Raw genomic sequence first — 21,696 nt, forward strand, 5'->3', positions numbered from 1 at the left:
GATAAATCCCACCCCATTCATTTGTTGGCTTTCATTGCAGCTATAATATATGGAATGGGTTCTCTTGTCAAGAGTGCCAGTTCTTGTCTACCGCATTTCCTGCAGTGCTAAAACATCTACTTTGTACTTGTTCACTATGTCTAGTAAAGATGTGAGTGCTCCAGTTCGGTACAGGGTTCGGATATTCCAGGGTTCGGATATTCCATGTTCCTAATCTCAATTCCATTTTTCGTTTACAGAGTAGTTGTCGTGACTTCCGTCCAGCTAATAGTTCCTGAGCTTCCGTAACATAGGCTTTTTTACAGGAAGAAGTTGTCGACCTCTAGCCCAACCCCCAACCCGAAGGGCCAGGAATTCTGTTAGGGTTGCCATACCTTAGTCTGTTTTGGTTCGCGGTTGGTATGTTTGACACTGGTCCTAGGACCGGTTAGGGCGTTCCCCTATCCACCAAATGGGGGACCCGTCTGGTGGGTTAAATATGTGCGTTTAAAAAGACTTTATATATAAAAAAAGAAAAATAATATTCTTGATTATTTAACCAATACACCCGCATCTACTATTTTCTGAGGCTGCAATTTATTCCTATTCGTAATGTATCTTCGAATATCTTTGTTGGTATTTCTTGCATCTCTTCCTCTACTTATTTCCCCATTTTATTACAAATCTTGGTCCCCGTTACAGTCCCGAAAATTTTCACACATTGCTTTTTGTCTAATTTGTGAGTGTTTTTGTTTGACGATTTTTTTTCGTTTTACTGAACTATATTCATTTTTAATATAAAGTTTTCGTTTTTTTTCTTAGCTCTTTTTTTAATCACTTTTTGCTACTGATCTGCACTAGCGTTTCTTACTTTGTTTCTATAAATTTTCGTATTGTATTCTATTTATATTCATAACTCTAATCTATATAAACGTATATTTGTAGGTAATTCTGTACCCGAAGATATTTTCAACGAATCCAAAGCGTCACAGTTTGAAGAAGACAATGTGATCACTGCTGAACATGTGAAACTTCTGATCGAAGATTGCAAGAAGATGCTAATCAACCAGCCGGAGCAAGTAGTCGGAGCTTGGGGTTTGATAAACGCAGACCCGTTCACGGGAGATCCAAACGAAACCGAAATGGACTCCATCCTGATTCTGACCAGGGACTCGTACTTTGTAGCAGATTATGACGACCAGGTCGACAAAGTTACCAATTATCAAAAAGTATTGTTGGAAGACGTTGTTTTGTTGGAGTTCGGAATGGCAGAATCGAGTACGTCGTTGTTCAAAACGTCCAAACATCGATATAGCATTAGGATTAATTATAAGGTTAATAATGTTAGCGGATATTATCATATGTTTAGGTCGACGAACTTTAGGTTCTTCAATAATATGGCTGTTGTCGTGAAGAATATGGAAGAGGAGATTGGTAAGTAAAATACGTTCAATATGAATTATAAATTACTAATTCAAGGTTTTAATTATAATACCAAAAAACATTATTTCTCATTTCCACACAACATATCCAATTTGATATGTTTCGATAAAATAGCTTCTATAGAAGAAAAATAAATTTAGACTGACACTGTGTTACTCATAGCTCAAGTAGGTGGGGGAGGGTAGGTTTTATTTTCAATATTTACAACATATTTTAAGACTTTTTTGAAAAATTGTATAATATAAATTTATTAATAACTTTAGTACATTATAATACAATATTTCAAGAGTATTATCTGAAATTTTGGTCAAAAAGATTTCGTTAGTTTATGAGTTTCCCTAGGTCTCAACGACGTTACGAGTATACTTCATTAGAAGTAAAAAATACGAATTTTTTAGATTTTCGAAAAAATTTGTTAAAATTGGACGAATTTGATGTTATAAAATTAATTATAACAACAAAATGAACAATATCTCGACGTTACAATAGTAATGTATCTATAAAAGGAGTGTGCAATATTTGAGAAATATCGATTAAGTAGATTTTGAGATACAGTGAACACCGACAGTTGGAAAATCACAAAAAAATACGTAACATTTTTTAAATAAATTATCAATATTTAATTAAATTCAAATAATATTTTAGTAATTTTTGATATAAATAGTTTATTTACAAATGTGCCATTAGATAAGACTTTGAATATAGTTAAGAGAAATTTAGAGGGTGATGATACATTGACAACTAGAACAAGACCAAATATATCAGCTATAATGGAGTTATTGACATTATGTACTGATAAGACATATTTTCAACTAAATAATGAATTCTATAAACAAAATTTTGGTCTAGCAATGGGCTCTAGTTTCTCCAATCTCTAGCAATCTCCATTATTAGCCGATATATTTATGGAAGATTTTGAAACAAATATTATTTCTAAACAAAATTTAAAACCTATAGTATGGTGGAGATTTGTAGGTGATGTATTCTCAATATAGCCTCATGGATCAGAGTTTTTGGACACATTCCTGATCGATAAAAAAAAAAGACGAAACATTTACCATGGAAAAGGAATATAATAACACACTACCTTTCCTGGATGTTTTAATCTCTAAGAATGACACTGGATATGAGACTCAGGTGTATAGAAAACCAACACACACCAACAGATATTTAAATTACAAATCAAATCACAATATCAATATTAAAAAGGGAATCATTAAATCCTTATACGATAGAGCTAAAATTGCTTGTTCTAACGAAAATTCGTTTTTGGAGGATAATAATTATACTTTATCGTTTATAAATAAGGGATTTTCAACAATAGACCAAATAGAACACAACAACTTAGAACGATCCTACGATTCCACAAGGAATAATACGAGGAAAATAACAATACCATACATAAAAGGATAAGAAAAACTTAAAAGGATAGGAAATTAATTCAACATTTCAACAACATTCCAAACAACAAACACATTGAGATCTATTTTATCTAAAACTAAATCTAATAATAAACAAGAAAGAACAAAGAATTGTGTTTATAAAATACTTTGTGAATGCGATCAGTTTTATTTAGGTGAAACATCAATTACATCTTAGAATAAGTGAACATCAATCTTATTTTAAAAATAGAGAATTTGATAGATCTCAAATATGTAAACATGAATGGGAAAATGAATATAGGGTTCAATGGAATAATTCAAGTATAGTTCTAAAAGAAACAGATGGTAAAAAGAAAAAAAAATCAAAGAAGCGACTCCAATTATGCTAAATGAGACCAGTTGTGTAGCGAATTCCTCGGCAGAATGCAGTAGGATCTCGTTACCCTTATTAAAAGAGGAAGTTAGTAAAAAGAAAATACCAATATTAGTAAGTTAGAAACATATCGAGGATACATCATTTATGTGTTTTAAATAACAAACATATAAAATCAGAGTTTGATGTTTATTGGGAGTAAACTAAACGTAAGACCAAATACTTCCCATTCCTGATAGTATTATGAGGTCTTTTCCCGTTTTTTTCCTCATAATTTACTATGGAATCACTAACAGGAGAATTTTACTGTCATCATGACATGTGGTTGTTTTTTTAAAGACGAATTACATGCTATGATTTTGTTTAAAGTTGATTTCGTGTAATCGAATGAAATATCTTACAATAAACTCGTCCCAGGAACGCAACTCAGCAATATTGGCAATATCATTTTAAAGTCGGCTACTTTAAAATGTATAATATATGTCTGAACTGTCAATATAAATTAGTCAGATAAAATTAAATTATTAGAAGAATTTTTCACCAAGTAACAAAAAACAATATTTGTTTAATTTATTAATGTTTGTATTTTAAGAACGATTTCAGAAATGGACATTGAAACGCCAATAAACTTATTTTAACCTTCAATTGTGGCTTATTCCCATTAAAATAGTATCTACTTGGAAAATCCGGACAGGAAAAACATTATTTCCAGAAAATCGCGTTTAAAAAAATAGCTCTTTTTTTCTCACACAGTATCGTCTGTTACAGGCCCATATAGCGAGGCGCTTCCTGCTAAAATATCTAGAGTATCTGTTTGCTCCTGCTTTCGACAAACTCTGCCTTTTTTGTTACATCTGCAGCCATTTTATCCGGTCTAGTAATTAGATTGTTATCTGCCGCGATTACACAATTATGAGAACTTAATACTGTTCTTACTCCAATTTCTATGTGAGTGTTCACTCACCTTACTCACTCATCTCACCCACTCACCTCACTCCCTCATTCACTCACCTAAATCACACATCAATCACTCACCTCACTCACTCACTTCAATTACTCACTCACCTCAATCACTCACCTCACTCACTCACCTAACTCACTCCACTCGCTCACCTCATTCACTCACCTAACTTACTATCTTCACTTTTTCACCTCACTCACTTAACTCATTTAACTTATATTATTATGAGCGTTATGAAGGACAATGTCTGGAATAACCTCCAAGTGCATGCAATTCTAAATTGTTTGTTATAATTTTTTTATGGCACTTTTAAGGTTTAAAACGGTGTTTTTGATTATTTTTATGGTATCAAATCAATATTTTAGGGTAAAATGAATGAAAGTACATAAAAAATCTTTAATTTGAGCTATGCTATATTGAATTTGACCCAATAGTGTATGCAAAATTAAAGAATGAATGTCCAGAAATGTATAGTTTTCGCCATTTTAGTTTTTGAAATAACTATTGTACAAATTCTTTTTTTATGCACAAAACCATTATATTGTAGCTCTTAATTACAAGCAATCTTAATTACAAAGCGAATGAGACTTCGTAAGATCTGATCTGGTTAATTCCTGTTCGAGATACGTTTAAATGTCAATAAAAATTATTAAACGTTTATAAGAAAAATTTCTGGCCCTTTGCAGGGCCAGAACTTAAAAAAAATAGAGATCTAATTCTAAACGCATTTTCTTCTTCGTAGATTATATTTTTTTGTAGAATCTTAATAAATGTTCGATATAAAACACGTCGTGATATTTTGGGTATTAAATCATTGGAATTTATTTCGACTTCCACTTTCCTTAAGGTTGGGATTTCGTTCCGAAAAAAGAAAGCGTGGCATTTCCTCCGAATAGCATATTTAGAACCATCTTCAATTTGGATGCGTTTTCTACCTCCGGTTTTAATGTTTTCAAGAAATACATTATCCGATTTGCATTCACTTTGTTTAAAATTTTTTAGAATTATGTATATAGTTCTCGTCGACACTTTGATTTGATTATCACTACACGGAGTAACTACATCGTTGACCAAGATACTTTTATTCCTTTCACGGAATCCACAATACACGTTGTACCTATATAATAGCTTTTTCTCCCATCGAAAAATTTGGCCATCGTTTACTTTGACTGCTCTCGCCTTCCATATTGCGCACAACACTAAAATACGTGTTGACTGCTTCGATTTTAGACCAATATACAGGTTATTAAAAGAATTCAGAGCATTCTATACGAAGGTTAACATCAACGGAACAGAATTCAAGGCAACCACAAGACAATGCAGAAGTCAGAATGGTGACCTATTAACAAAAAGGAAAGAGTTATTGAATAGATGGGTGGAGTACTTTAAATAGGCACTTAATATAAAGGAAGAAGAAGAAAACCTGGAAGACGAAAGAGATGAGGTAAGGGGAACAGACGAGAGACCAAAGATTCTTGAAGTTAAAGATGCAGTTAAAAAACTAGCCAGAAACAAATTACCTGGAATAGATAATCTCCCAGCTGAACTATATAAAGAAGGTAGCCACGTTATCATAATGGCATTACAGCAGCTTATAAAAGAAATATGGACACAGAAATCTCTCCCCAATGATTGGAATATTGGAATAATTTGCACCATACACAAAAAGGAGATATTTTTGAATGCTCTAACCACAGAGAAATTACGCTTCTAAATGCAGCGTATAAAATATTTTCCACAGTACTGTCACTGTATGGCACCATATGCAGAAAGGATAATAGGAAAATACCAGGGTGGTTTCAGAGGTGGTAAATCGACAATTCATCAGATTTCAACCCTGAAACAAATTTTGGAAAAACACTGGAATATGGCATAGATACTCATCACATGTTTACAGACTACAAAGCAGCCTCCGACTCTGTGAATAGAAGGGAAATGTTCAAAGTAGTGAGAGAGCTAGGAATACCAAATCAGTTGGTAAATTTAACAAAACTAACAGTTGAAAAAGTTTAATGAGAGTACGAATTCAGGGGAACTGTGTGAACCTTTTAAAACAAATAACATAATAAATAACAATAATAAATCACAACCATTGGTTCAATATATAATAAATCAGCGCAAATCCTTGCCTATGATCATCATATCAATATTGTTGGGAGAACGAAAAACGCTGTACAAAAATGGGCTTAATAATAAACAACCAACAAAACGAAGTATATGAAAATAAGCACGCAACCACAAATCCTACGACCACTTGTTATAGAAAACGACGTCATCGAAGCAGTGAACGAATTTGTATACCTGGGAGCGCTCCTTAACACTGAAAAAAATACTACCCCAGAGATAAACCGCAGAATTTGCACGACCAACAGATGCTATTTTAGGCTCAACCTCCTCCTTAAATCCACAATTATATCGAGAAATACAAAAATAAAACTCTACAAAACAATAATAACCCCTATTCGTAACATATGGTTCAGAGACCTGGACTATAACAAAAAGTAATGAAAACATGTTAGGATAATTACTATTTTAATGGGAATAAGCTACAATTGACGTTTAAAGTAAGTTTATTAACGTTTCAATTTCCACTTCGTAAATCGTTCTCAAAATACAAACATTAATGTTAAGATGTTTCGAAAGAAAAGTACTAAGGCGAATCTATGGAGCAGTGAATGACAATGGAGTGTGGAGAAGACGATACAACTTCGAACTTTATAGAATATATCAAGAACCAGATATCGTAAAACATATTAAGATAGGATGTCTGAGGTGGATAGGTGGATGGAACAAAATGACCCAGCTAGAAAAATGCTCCTTGATAGACCCATTGGTCAAAGAAGAAGAGGAAGACCCAGAACAAGGTTCCTTAATAACATCGATGAAGACATGAGAAATATGGTAATAAGTGCTTGACGGAGGGAGGATAGGGACAACTGGAGAAAAATTCTTGAGGAGGCTAGGACCCACACATGGTTGTAAAGCCAGAATGATGATGATGATACAGATTATTAGCAAAAAACTAGTTAGTTTAAAATTATCATTCTTCTGATTAAGTTTATGTTTCAGCGAAACATGTCAAGTTGACTATATTCTGTAGACTTCTTGTTTTATATTATATTATTGAGAAATCTCATTATAATTTTAGCCTTAGTGCATTGTGTGACTCTAGCTCTAAAAACAAATTTTAATATTTCTAACATCCTACACTCATAAATAAAATAAAAGATAATCAATTTTTTGTAGAATCCTTGAAGTCCATCTGTGAAGGATATCTGGTTGCACTAGACATTTGCGGATTGAAACCTGTTCCCTTCGTTCAAGGACAAGCATTAGACAGACGAAAATCGAAAGTTATCAGTAGCGGTAGGTCTTCTAATAGTATCTACTTAGATATAACTTCTTTACCTCAAATGACTCGAAATGTTTCTGAAAGTCAGTTGCTCTCGTTAAAGAATGTTGGTAAGTTCGTGACGTACTTGCATGAATATTAGGTTACTTTGCAATTTGTTCAAATGCTTCAATAAATAAAAATTAGAGACTTGCAATTTAATTAACTAATGGTTAATGCACAATACGTTTAACTAGAATACAGGGTAGATACAGTTATATTCATGGTTTGTTAATTGCATGAAAAATGCATGGACGGAACAACTCACTGCTAACATACAATGCAATTTAAAAAGTATTAATGGTTTACATTTTATTTCATTTTTTTTATTTCATAGTAAAGTATATAATAAATGTCATCAATTTTTTTTCACCTCTAGATAAATATGGTTCTATATGACAGTTATCTGGAGGATAAACATTTATTAATAGGTTAAAATCTTAGACAAGGAAAGAGAGGGGACGCGTAATCGTATGGAATTGACTGAAGCCAAATCGGCACCAAAAAGGTTGCCAGGTCATATTTTATTTCTTCAGTAGATTAAGAATAATGGATATATATATATATATATATATATATATATATATATATATATATATATATATATATATATATATATCAATAAATAGATTTTTTTTTTAAAGTATTCTGTTTAATTGAATTATTGTATTAATTTTTAAATATTTTTCTAAAAATATAAGCTAAATATACTTTTACGTTAAAATGTAAGTTTAAGAATAGGACTGTCATTCATTATGAAAAACCTATTTATTTTAATACACTGATTTTAAAATTACTTTTAACAAAGTTGTAAACATGGTTTTGACACTAAATTTTTCGTCATAAATTAATACGTTATTTTTTTACGATAAAAATGTGACATTTTACTAAAACCTCTGATATTTTTGAAGAAAAATTCTACGATTAAAACTCAAAAAATAGTTAATATAGGAGATACTTCAGGAAACAATTGTAGTGTGCTTAATTAATGTTTTTTGTCCGTTTAAAATTGACTAAGGAAATCACCCTTTGTCTTAATATCTTGTATATAAAATTTTAATAGAGGTAAAAACCAATTAAATGAGGATATTATATTATATTAATTTTAAAGTGGCGAAGCACTACAAGTTTATTGGTTAACTGTTTTATTTATAATTGAATACTGACATAATGATCACTTTTTGAACATGATGGTATCATTGCATATTTTTTAGTAGATCGATATAGTGTTTCAGTAAATCAGTAAATTGAAGTTGAAATCAGTAGATCTACTGAAAAATCAATAGAGCTGGCAACCCTGCGAGAGGTAGTAATATACAACGTACAGGTACCAAAACATGGCGATCACACGAAACTGGCTTCACTTTTTGAAGGTTTATTAAATGAGTGTTATCTGTCCTTTCTTTTTCCTTGTCTAAGGTTAAAATGTACCCGACTTTTCACGTCAAATTATGTTGCGGATACTTATCTGTCAGATAAACGTAAAATTTATTTCGGAACGCACCAAAAATTTCATTAATTGTCAAAGAAATCAAACTAATGGTTTATTATCTCTGTTAATTGTACAATCTGTGGCGGCACAAATAAATGAATTGTATAGTAGCTATTTTAATTTTAGAAAGAAATAGTTATTAAATTTAAAAATTAAATTATATAAAGAAAAATTTAATAAAAAATAAAAAATAATATATGTATATAAACGATTCTTGTGAGGTTTCTCCATAACACTAAAATATTATACATATAACGTTAGCTCGCTCAAAAAACTAGATTGGAATGGTGGTGTAAAAAAAGGCATATTCCCGGTAGCTCAGTCAGGCTTTCGGAGAAATAAATGAACCATCGACTGTCTGTCACAATTAACTACTGATATCCAATTGTCCTACTTGAATAATAATTATTTAGCAGCACTATTTCTAGATATTTCGGGTGCATATGATAACGTTATTTTAAACTTAGTTTTCGACATAAACACATATAGGAGTCCCAACTAGATGTGCACAGGTATTGGTTAATCTATTTGTTAATAGACAAGTATTCAGTCGGTGCAATAATAACTTGATTGGTCCAAGGTTAGTTTATCAAGGTTTGCCGCAGGGATCTGTGCTTAGCCCCCTGTTGTCTGTACATGGTATGGATATTTATTGTAATATTTTATAATTCGCCGATGATTTCTGTCTTCACACTTCTAAAAATTCTTACCAGGAACGTATTGATTTAATAAAACGAATTTTGTACAGTGCAAGAGAATACTTTCTTAAAAAGTGTTATTACTTCCTTACTTATTACTTACTATTGGAAGTAAGTGAACTTACTTCCAATAAATCCGCTGTGGTGTTGTTTACTCGTCATCAATTACCGAATATATCCAGTATTGAAATTGATAATCTAAGTATACCTATCGAAAAACACTATACTCGGCGTCACACTTGATACCAAATTAACATGGGAAGAACATATTAATAACTATTTAATTAAATTCGAAAAAAGCGTAAATGTTTTAAAGGTCACCAATGGGGCGCTGATCCTAAGGTTAACCTAATTTTTATAGGGCATATACCATGTCAATTCTTGACTATAATTGCTTTTTATATGGGACTGCTACAAATACTAGACTTAAAAAATCAATTAGCCGAATGTATGGAACCTCCCTTACATTTAAAACGTCTTTTTTTAGCTGAAAAGTTTATCCTTAAATACCAAGATAATAACCAAACCTACCTATTGCAAAAAATATCCGACATATCTATGTCTAACTCAGTTGACAAATGGTGGCATAACAAAAATTCTCCAACTTTAGCTCCTTTATTCTCCAGCGTTTCCTAATGTTTCTTCCTATTTAGAAATCCCAGCTGAAACTAATTTCTTCCAATCTAATTTCAATATTCTTTATTCCCAAACCAAAGTTTATTTCCCTACTTTTGATGATAAGACGCCATTTAACTTCAAAAACAACTTGCCAAATTTGATAAGCCATATAGGATTTTCACAGATGGGTCAAGATCCATTTTAGGAATTGGTTCTTTAGTATATATCCAAAACAATCAAAAACACATTATGTTTAAATTAAACCAACAATGTTCCATTTATTCCGCAGAACTGTTTGCAATATATCAAGCTCTGGAATGCGCTATTGAGACGAAAATGTCTGATCAACAAATAGTAATACTGTCGGATTCAAAAGCTGCGTCGTCTGCTTTAGATAATTCGCATAAACATATATACCGTAAACTGGGGTAACTTTGCTCCACTTTTAGGAGTTATTAAAGGAATTGCGAGGAAAAGTGTATAAAATTTCTACTAGTATTATGTTTTTTTTAATAACCCATGAAGAAGGTATACAATGTAAATATTGTGTGGTATTTTTTATTCTAACAATAATTAATTACATCTTTTTTTTTAATAAAAAGTGGAGCAAAGTTACCTATAGTGTGGGGTAACTTTGCTCTACCTCATAAAAGCATGAAATTTTGTATAGTAACATATAGTTGGAACAAAGCTAATGGGTTGCTTATATTAATCTTGCTCCAAAAATATTATTTGTGCAAAAAAAAACTAAAAAAGAAGGTAGCGTTATTTATTTGAAAATAATAAACAAAAGTGTTAATTATAACGTGAACTTAATTCAGGAATTGTAAAAGTTCCCCTTTTAGAAACTTGTTTAGGAGTATTAATACAGCCTAGTATATCAGTCCATAGGTAAGTCAGTTCATCCTTTTTTGAGGGCCACTTCCACAGTTTGAGAGACTTTTCCATTGCGCTAATGGTTACCGGTTTATCATCAAAAGCCATAATACGCCCGGGGTATAGGTGGCTTTCGTAAGAAAACACTACAAAACGTCCCACTTCTCGAACAACACTTTCAAAATTATTATGTTTGTTTTCTTTGCCTTCTAAAAAATTTACAAATTCATTTTCAACTTCTTTCTCCCTGGCAAGCTCTTCAAAGTCTACATCGTCGGATGAATTATCATCAAATACCATCTCTTTAGCTCTAAAGCGAACAATATTTGATTCCTCATCGGAAGATTCGTCAGGAGTTATGCTTCGTCGTTGCTTATTGGTATTCATGCCAGAGGTTGTAGGTTCTTCCATATCTGCATCGTTGACTGCACAAACACTTTTTCCAGCTGGAACATTAATTTTTTTTCTGCGGTGGTTAACAGTTTTTGTCAAATCGGATCTTTTTGCTTCGAGGGCTTTTAAAAACTCCGATTGCACAACAGATGGGTCGCATTTTCGTGGTATTCGGCTTAGTACTTCCTCAACATTCAGGGGAAATATTCCGCATTTTCGAAACCCTGCCTCTAAATTAGATTTGATTTGTGGACCAAGCAAGTCCATTACCTTTGACAACAATGGAGGAAAGTGTTGCTTTTGTATATTAGTGTTGCGGATGCCATCTTCAGTACTTTTCCAATCTGACAAATTTTTTCGCCAGGCTCTTTTTAGGGGCCGAAAGAAAACCACGTCTAGAGGTTGCGTCAAAGGTTGTGTACTGTTTGGAGGCAGACAAATTAAATGAATGTCGTTTTCACGACAGAGTTGAAGTGCATGTACTGTAATATGTAAGAGAGGTTGTCGCATAGTAATACCTTTTTACCATTCAGTTTCCTAAACCTAGGTACCAACTGGAATTCAAGCCAATCTGCAAAAATATTTGCATTGAACCATCCAGAACTATTAGCGTTGTAACGGCATCCTTTTGGCCTATTCTCAGCCCAAGTAGTCCACATTTTAGCAGCCCGGTAAACAACATAGGGCGGTAAAAGTTCACCTTCGCCGTTTCCACAGAACATAATGGACACAGAGGTCTTTGAAGCGTTTCTAATTAGTTCTGGATACTTGCAACCTCTCTTGACAATGACTTTCTTTTTGCCGGGATCATCAGTGAGATTAGTTTCATCACAATTCCATATATTTGTTGGAGGAACGCCGTCTAACTCGACTGCCAGATTTTCGAAAAAGCCTCTCAATATGTTTTCGTCAACTCCTGCTCGTACACGTTTAATGTTTTCTGCAAAACGTGGGGAAATTTCAGGATGTCTGACCATAAATTTTTTGATCCAATCCTCTCCAGGGAAGTTATCCTTGAACATTTTGACATCTCTTCCACAACGGTTTAAATAATTTTTGATAATGTTTCTCAGTTCAGTTGTGTTAATAGAGAACCCATACTCTCCCATATAAATCAGGCAATTGACAAATTGGTTTTCTTCGCCGGGAGTAAATACGTTTTGCCTCCCTGGCGTTTTGGAATGTTTCCCTTTAAGTTTATTTAAAATGGGCCTTCTTGGAATCTTATATTTTTCTTCTGCCCTTCTGTGTGAGATTTCACCTCTTCTTATTTCATGTAAACACTCTTGTAGGGTTTCTTGTGTATAGTCAGCATAGCGCCGTGATCCTAGTATTCTTTTAGGTGTTCTAGGCATATCTGTAACAAAAATATATATTAAACATAATATATATTTCGGGGTAACTTTGCACCACTTTTTTGGTGAAAAGTTACCCCTAATCACCTGATAATTTGTAAAATTAGGTTAGAAAAAGAAAAGTTTATCATTTGTTCAATTATAAGTCACAATTGAGTAAAAAAGTTGATAAACAGTATACACTTAAGGCATACACAAATACTTACTTGTGAGATAATAGCACAACTTTTCTACACACACCAAATTTTATACGTAGTTTTTACCGAAGTTTTTACACCACTACCTTCTCGACTCGCTGTAGGCATGTAAATGGAAGAGCAAGTCTATGCTGCACGCGGGGAGACTGTGTCAATAGGATACCAGTAAAACGGCGACGCGCGTTTTGTGAAGACGGTTATTAATTCATAGGTACATTAAAATGAAACTTTTTTTAGTAATGGAGCAAAGTTACCCTGGCAGGGGCAAAGTTACCCCGGTTTACGGTACAAAAACAGTATTATCGTCAAAATTTTAGAAAATCAGCTAAAGTTACTTAAAAGAAATAATTCAGTCTCTTTGATTTGGGTAAAATGACATGCTGGTATCTCGGGTAACACCAAAGCAGATTATTTTGATAAAGAATCGGTTTCAAAAGAATTAGAAATTAGTTGGCTCAATAGAAGTCATTTAGTCTCGCTGCGTAAATAAGAATTAAAAGAAAACTGGGAACTTGAATGGAATGCTTTCTGTAACAGAAGTAATAACCTATATACAAAAATTCGCCCTGTTTTACCTACTGCGCCTTTTGCTACAAGAAGTCATCCCAATAGAAGAGTATATTAATGTTTGTTAGATGCTGTTATCATGCTACTGTGAAAGCCTATATTCATAGAATTAATTTAAGTGCAACAGAAACAGAACTCTGCGATTGTAATGACGATATTCACCATTGGATGTTTGGATGCAGATCTAATGATACTGCTATTATGTATGTATTGAGAAATCTGATAAAAGAACAAATACATCTTCCTCAGTCAATCTTCTATTTTATATTTCTCTCGTCGTAATATTAGGTTTAACCAAATTTTTTGAGGGTATTTAAAAAGGACTAAAAGAAAAATTTAGCATGGAATGTGTAATGTGAATGTATAAATCTAGCTTTGTTCCCTCTTTCTATCCTTATGTTATATATTTACCTCCTAGCCGTTGCCTCTCTTGTGTTGTAATAAAGCGGCTATGAAAGGCACCGTTTGCGTGAAAAGCATCCCTATATTATGTAATCCCTTGTTGGTACTAAATATTCACTTTAAGTTGGTTAGGGCCCTGAATTTAACGAATGAAAGTATGGTTTCTTGTCAATCTACTGATTCTTGTGATACTGATGTTTACAATATATTTTTAATTTATCTCTAGGCGAAGTACTATTTTGTTAACAAATGCAATAGGTCAATACATCATTAACAAATTCAAGTAGTCAAATACATTATCGTGGCTGAATGGATCAAGTTATCCACTACTACTACTACTATCGGTTTACAGCGTTCTCCGACGCCTTCCGACTCCTAACCGCCATTCTTCTCTATTTAACCATAGGCCTGGAGGGATTTCTCTAGTTCTTTTTCAAGTTATCCAAAGCCATTAAATAAATAAAAAAAACGTTAGCTCAAACATCCTTAACTTCAGAAAGTTCAATAATGTCTTCATTTAGCAATTAATCTTCAAAATTGTCTTCATTTTGATTTCTTTCCAGGTTATAGAATGTTGCTGTAGATTAGAACAATTGAATCTTTTCAACTTTACGGCTACGTGGTACCTACAAAAACATATTCAGGGAGTATCACGAAAATGTCAAAATTTAAAATCAATATTCCATATATTCTATAGAAGATTTATTGTAAGTTTTGAGAATTTCGTGATACTCTCTGGATATTTTGTATAATTAATAATGATTTATAACTCTGTCTTGTTTTTACAATGTAATGTGTTTGAGAATCATTAGACGAATCTGATAACCTAGGTAGTATGTCCATATTTTTCATTTTGGAATTCTATACTGGTATTATTTAATCAGTAGCACCAATATCTCTTAGAAATCGTTGATTAACCCATTTTTTTAATTATCAATATTATGGAACCATTTAATGTCTATACTAAGTAAAGATAGAAGTGAAGAAAAAGAGGTAGAATACTTTTAAATATTTTAATAACAACTATTTACAATATATTCTCAGAATATTAATCACTGTCATTTTAAATAATTGATGGATGCCAAAAACAGATCAATTGAGAAAGGCAATTAGCCGAAACAGCTGTAGTGATAAGTTTTCAGTGTTTTATTGTTACTGTCATTTTACTTAATATAAACCTGTTAAAAAAGTCTGTATATCATTACAAAAATTAAAATGGTCGATACTCCCCCTTAAATATTATATTCTCGCAGTAAGTTCATAAACATCACACTCTTCGATTTCATTAAAGAAATCTAAATATTCTAATACCGGATCCATGTCTCTCACTCACAATAAACACTAAAAAACAATATTTAGGTTATATTTTTGATTTCGCGATAACCTACAACATGGAACAAACTGCAATTTATCTTCCAGATAACTTTTCATTCAGTACTTTATTTAGCAAATAAATATTTGACATTTTATCTGTCGGATAATCCTCCGGATAAATAGTTAACCGGAGGGGAAAAGAATGAACAATGAAAGTTCCTGAGATGTGTATTTACGGCTTAATAAACACATAAAATCTCAAAATTTCAACCAAATTACCTATGAAATAAATTAAAGAACCAAGTAAATTTCAGTTGAGAATTTTGTTTATTAAAGATTATTTATTGTGACATTTGAACTACAGATTTTTTGCAAGTAACGTAAATTCATAGATAATTAGATCTTTGCATTATTCTGAATTGTAGAACATACACCACCTGCTTCTTTGAAGAATGTAAGTAATTGGCTGCATAGTACTTTACAATTTGATTTAATTTTAGTTGATATGTAGAATACTTGTATATAAAGTATATACTTATTTTTGAATGATTAAATGTAGAAATTTATGAAATTGGGTAAAGATCTATTCTTTGTCTGAATTTGTTTGTCCAATTTTTTTATTTTAATTAATCTGTAGTGTAGTAGTGAAGTAGAATATACATAGGAAGTATGCGGAATTTGACCCTTTCGTCATTTAGTATGTTAAAAATATATCTATGGTGATTTCTATTCGAAAATGATCGTCTTTGACCAAAAGGCGCCTGACTTTGTCACTTAAAATTAGATTCTATTGTGGAAATGCTTCATGAAGACCTTTTGCTGATCCAGCAGTTGGCCCTCCAAAATCCAAGACTAGGTTTTGAAGTTGGCAAAACAGTTTATTGTACAAACAAAATTGAAGTAGAAATAAAAAAGGCCAAGGAAAAGTGGTTAACAGATCAATGCATAGATATAGAAGAGTATGACAAAATACGACAGCTTTAATATGCATGAAAAAATAAAAGAACTAACAAATACCAAAAAGCGAGCACACTATGGGATACTTGCAGACATCAAAGATAAACTAAGATTTTGGTAAGAATACATAATAAAACTATTCGACTATGGTAGAATGATACAAGAAGAACCACAAGAACAAACAGGACCGAAGATAATAACGTGCGAATTAGAACAGGCAATTAGAAATGCAAAGACCGCAAAATCAGTGGGCCCAGATCAGATACCCACTGAGCTAATTAAATGCATTGACGAAGAAACACTGCATATACTTTTAGATCTGTTCAACAAAGTATATACAATAGGAGTAAGAAGATTGGTTGCTGACTACGTTTGTAACACTACCAAAATCAGTGCATGCGACAGAATGCTCCCAGCACAGAACAATTTCCTTAATAAGCCACACACTTAAGATATTTCTCAAAATAATACATGGAAGACTATACAAAAAAATAGAAGTAGGTATAGATGACACCCAGTTTGGATTCATAGGAGGACTAGGAGCGAGAAAATCTTTGTTCGCTTTTATTGTTCTCGCGCAAAGACGACTAGATATGAACCAGGATCTCTATGTCTGATTTATAGATTATCAAAAGGCTTTTGATAGAGTACGACATCAGAAAGTCGTAAAACTGTTAAAGAAAAGAATGTGAATAGTCGAGATATACGGGTTATTGTGAATCTGTACTGGAATCAAAGAGCAAAGGTTAGAATCGAAAATGTCGATACAGAAACTATAGAAATCAAAAAAGGTGTTAGACAGGGTTGCGTGCTGTCCCCATTGTTATTCAATCTGTACAGCGAAGCTATTTTTAAGGAAGCAATATTAGAGGAACAACAGGGTATATCAATAAACGGAAAAATATTGAACAACATAAGATTCGCAGACGACACCACTGTTTTTGCAGTCTAGAAGCACTGCAACGCTTAGTAAATAGATTACATCAATTCAGTATAAAATATGGACCACAAATGAACGTTAAGAAAACCAAGTGCATGATTATTTCTAAGCAAAATACAGTAGGAAGGCTAGATATCGAGGGAAAACAAGTAGAAAGAGTGAATAACTACAAATATCTGGGAACCTGGGTAAATGAAAACAATGACCAAGGTAGAGAAATAAGGACACGCATTGAAATTGGAAGACAAGCATTTATAAAAATGAAAATAATGTTTGTTAATCGATACCTTCCTCTGGAGCTTAGAATAAGATCCTTAAGATGCTACGTGTTCTCGACTTTGTCGTATGGAATGGAAAGCTGGACACTAAAAGTGGATAATATAAAGAAGTTGGAATAATTTGAGATGTGGTGCTATAGAAGGATTTTGAAAATACCATGGACCCAACGAGTTACAAATGAAGTGTTAAGAATGCTACAAAAGGATTGCGAGGTCATAAAGCACATCAAAACAAGAAAGCTTGAATACTTATGCCACATTACCAGAGGTGCGAAATGTAAGATATTAAGGCTCATAATACAAGGTAAAATCAAGGGTAAAAGATTCATAGGAAGATGAAGAATTTCCTGGCTAAGAAACGTAAGAGAGTGGTATAGTTGCAGCTCAGTAGATCTTTTCTGAGCAGCCGCCAATAAGGTACGGATAGCTGTGATGATAGCCAACCTCCAATAGGAGAAGGAACTACAAGAAGAAGAAACAGTTTATAACAGGGAATCCCTGTTGCCTGTGAAACCATCCGCAGTAGTTACTAAAAATTAAATTTCGACAAGAATTTGATTTTTTGAAATTTTTCAAGAATACCCCTAAAAAATGTTATAAATCAAGGATCTAGCTTGGTATGGATACTAATTTGAGATAGGTACTGTCTTTGTGGATTAAAATAAGACACATATTCTGCCACAGTAGTTTATATCTTCTGATAATTTGTAAAGTGATACTGATAATTCCTGATTTTTAATTCCTAGTGATTCTGACAATTCCTTGATAATTTACACCCCGTAAGAAACCAAATGCCCAGCTCGGTCCGACTTGAGCTTGGTCAATTACATTACTAAAGCGTTCATCATTAGCATTCATAAAAAAATATATGATAAATAAGAGTCAAATATTGATATATCTAGTTTGGCTTTCGTGAAGCAGTTGGAACTTGAGAAGCAATTTTCGCTCTCCAGATGCTTATAGAGAACAAACAAACAAGAACCACTGGAGTTGACAAACAAGACTTGCTAATTATCTCAGAACTATACTGGCACCAAACGGCAACAATCGAAATAGAGCACACAACATCCTAAGATATACAAATCCGACGAGGAGTAAGACAGGGTAATTAAGATTAACGGAATCAGCATAGACAACATCAGATATGCTGATGATACCGTCTTAATAGCAAGCAACGCACAATAACTACAAAATATAATAAATGCAGTAGTTCACCACAGCGAAATGTTCGGTTTACATCTAAACGTTTCCAAAACTAAAACTTTAGTATTTTCAAAGACACCAATAAACGTAAATGTGTATGCCAAGGGTCAAATAATAGAACAGGTAAATTCCATAACATATTTGGGAGCAAATATCAATAGTCAGTGTAATCCAAAAAGAGAAATCCTATCAAGAATCGAACAAGCAAGGAAAGCAATCATGAGCATGAAAACACTGTTTACAAGATCAGACCTTAGTCTGCAGCTTAGAATCCGAATGATCAGATGTTACGTTTTTTCTGTTTTACTATATGGCTGTCAAAGTTGGATAATGGACTCTGAAATAGAAAAAAGAATAGATGCCTTTTTGATATGTATATATAAAGACGAATGTTGAGAATTCCATGGGTACAAAGAGTTACTAATGTTGAGGTACTTCGTCGCATATGTAAACAAAAAGAATTACTAAGAATAATCAAAGAGAGGAAAATGCAATACTTGGGTCATGATGTGTTGAGAGGCGAAAGATACGAATTACTTCAAGTTATACTGGAAGGAAAAGTACAGGGCAAAAGAGCTGTAGGAAGACGCCAGAACTCGTGGCTGAAAGACCTAAGGAGATGGTTCGACCGCTCATCCGCAGAAATCTTTCGCGCAGCAGTTTCCAAAACTACAATTGCCATTTTGATCGTCAACCTTCGAAAGGAGACGGCGCCATGTGAAGAAGAAGAGGCTTATACAGCGGTGTAGAGACGTTAATAAGGATATGCGTTTATGCTTTGTGGTTTTTAGAAATGGATGTGACAATGTGAATTGTGAACAACTAATAGATACTCTACGGAAGACATGTATTGACGACAATGACATTCGGATTGTAGCAAACCAGTGTAGGCAGTGAACTTACTGAAAGTGTGAAGATCAAAAGAGGTGTCCGACAGGGGTATATCTTATCCATATTCCTCTTCAACATCTACTCTGAGGAAATATTTAAAAAATGTCTGGAAAATGCAACAGATGGAATAAAAATAAACGGTGAGTTAACGAACAAAATAAGATATGTCGATGACCTTGATAATAGCATACAGGAATTACAATAGTCAATGGAAAGAGTTAATGCAGTCAGTGGGGATTAAGGCCTGAGCCTCAACTTCAAGAAGACCAAATGGATGCTGATAAGCAAAAAACAACAACCTGCTCGATAATTATAGATAAACAACATACTAATTTTTTTTGTGGCTTTAGTACTTAGCCAATTACGTGTTGAGAAATAATAAATGAAAATTACTAATATTAATATTCTAATATAATTAATAATAAAGAAAATAAAAAAGTGTATATCTATACTAATAATTGCTAGTGCAAAAAATATATCTATTCGAGTAAAAAAAAACCTCATAAAATCCCTATAACTGTATCAAAAAGAGAAAATGATAGCAAGAAAAAACAAGGAGAAACAGGGATACTCACTTCTCGTCCAGGGACCCATCAGGACATTTGTTTAAATAGGTCACGAAAAGAAAGGTAAATAACAATTGGGTTAAAACAAAGGTTAACGAGCTTAGCTAAGATTGACTACAGACACACATTTGCACTATGTATAAATTTAATCAGACAATCATAGACTTTTTTATTATTAGTAGCCAATAGGCTATTTATTTGGTATGGAGGAAATATTTGCAGGTTGTTAAACAACTTTTTTAAACATTCTAATTGACTATGTAGAATCTTACGTTTACCTTGGTACAAACGTAAATGCAAAACGGGAACAGGCCATAGAGATTAAGGCGAGAATAGAACAAGCTAGAGCAGCATTTAACACTATGAAAAAGTTCCTCATAAGCAAGGACTTGTCTCTTTCTCTAAAACTACGACTAGTTAAATCCTATATTTTACCAATCTTACGTATTGTGGGGAGGTCTGGACACGGACAGAGATGCTCATGACCAACAAAGAGGTAATCCACAGAATTGGAAAAGACATAGAAATCGTAAGCACAATTACATAAAAAAACACTAGGCCACATACTGAGAAAGAATCTAGGCCACATATTGAGAAAAGATAAGTACCGCCTATTTTAATTGATTATCCAGGGAAAAATAGTTAGCAGGCGGGGTCTAGGCAGGAGAACACACTCGTGGCTGCAAAATCTGCGGAAATGGTTCCGGATCACATCGGTCACAACTATTTAGAAGTGCCATAAGAAAGATCAGAATTGCCATGTTAATAGCCAACGTTCGCAACGGACAGGGCACCTTAAGAAAAAGAAAAAGGTTTGTCTTTATCGCGCTGTGTTATTTATATACATTTTTTAAATTCCGCATAATTTCTAGATGTACTATTATTATATACTATTTTTGAATGACAATGTAGATATTTATAAAAATTACTTCTCATTTTTAAGTTAATTTCAACTTTAAATTTCGATGGAGTCTTAACAAAAAATTGCATTTTTGAACTTTTTCTTTCTGTAACATGAGACTACTTATTACACTCTTAGTAAGCTATTATTATACACACGTATGAGTTGAATTTGAATATGTCGATTAGTATTAGTACTTTCTCAATTTTAAATTTCGTTAAATTTTAAGGTAGGTTATTTACTATAAATCGTGATATTTTCATCATCTACTAGAAATAATTTTTACCAACTCAGGTTGTTGGAGTATATAATTTAAGTTGATGTAATCAAAGTATGTGGTCTATTGACAGGATGGAATGATTCTTTTCTTCTCCAAAACAGATCTGTAGATCCAAAAAGATATTCGTCTTCTTGCCACACTCCTTTTTCCCTTGGATTATGAATCGAAAGTATGATATATTACAGTTTTCTTTCTTTTCCGTAACGTGATCCACCCAACAGATCTCCAGGATACTTCTA

At 32.9% G+C, this 21,696-nt stretch overlaps 1 protein-coding gene across 3 annotated transcripts in view; it reads left to right on the forward strand.

Annotated features, from left to right (window-relative positions):
• Nucleotides 1-21,696, forward strand: part of sp3 (phosphatidylinositide phosphatase spermathreecae) — a 59,352-nt gene that overhangs the window by 28,197 nt on the left and 9,459 nt on the right. For 2 of the 3 annotated variants that reach the window (XM_072537519.1, XM_072537521.1), the window contains 2 exons: nt 925-1,413; nt 7,385-7,600. In XM_072537519.1, coding sequence (XP_072393620.1) covers nt 925-1,413; nt 7,385-7,600 — 705 coding nt within the window. The remainder of the gene's footprint in view (nt 1-924; nt 1,414-7,384; nt 7,601-21,696) is intronic. The other variant, XM_072537520.1, reaches the window with a different exon arrangement.

This window comes from Diabrotica undecimpunctata, chromosome 7, assembly GCF_040954645.1.
Source record: "Diabrotica undecimpunctata isolate CICGRU chromosome 7, icDiaUnde3, whole genome shotgun sequence".
Taxonomy (NCBI): Eukaryota; Metazoa; Arthropoda; class Insecta; order Coleoptera; family Chrysomelidae; genus Diabrotica; species Diabrotica undecimpunctata.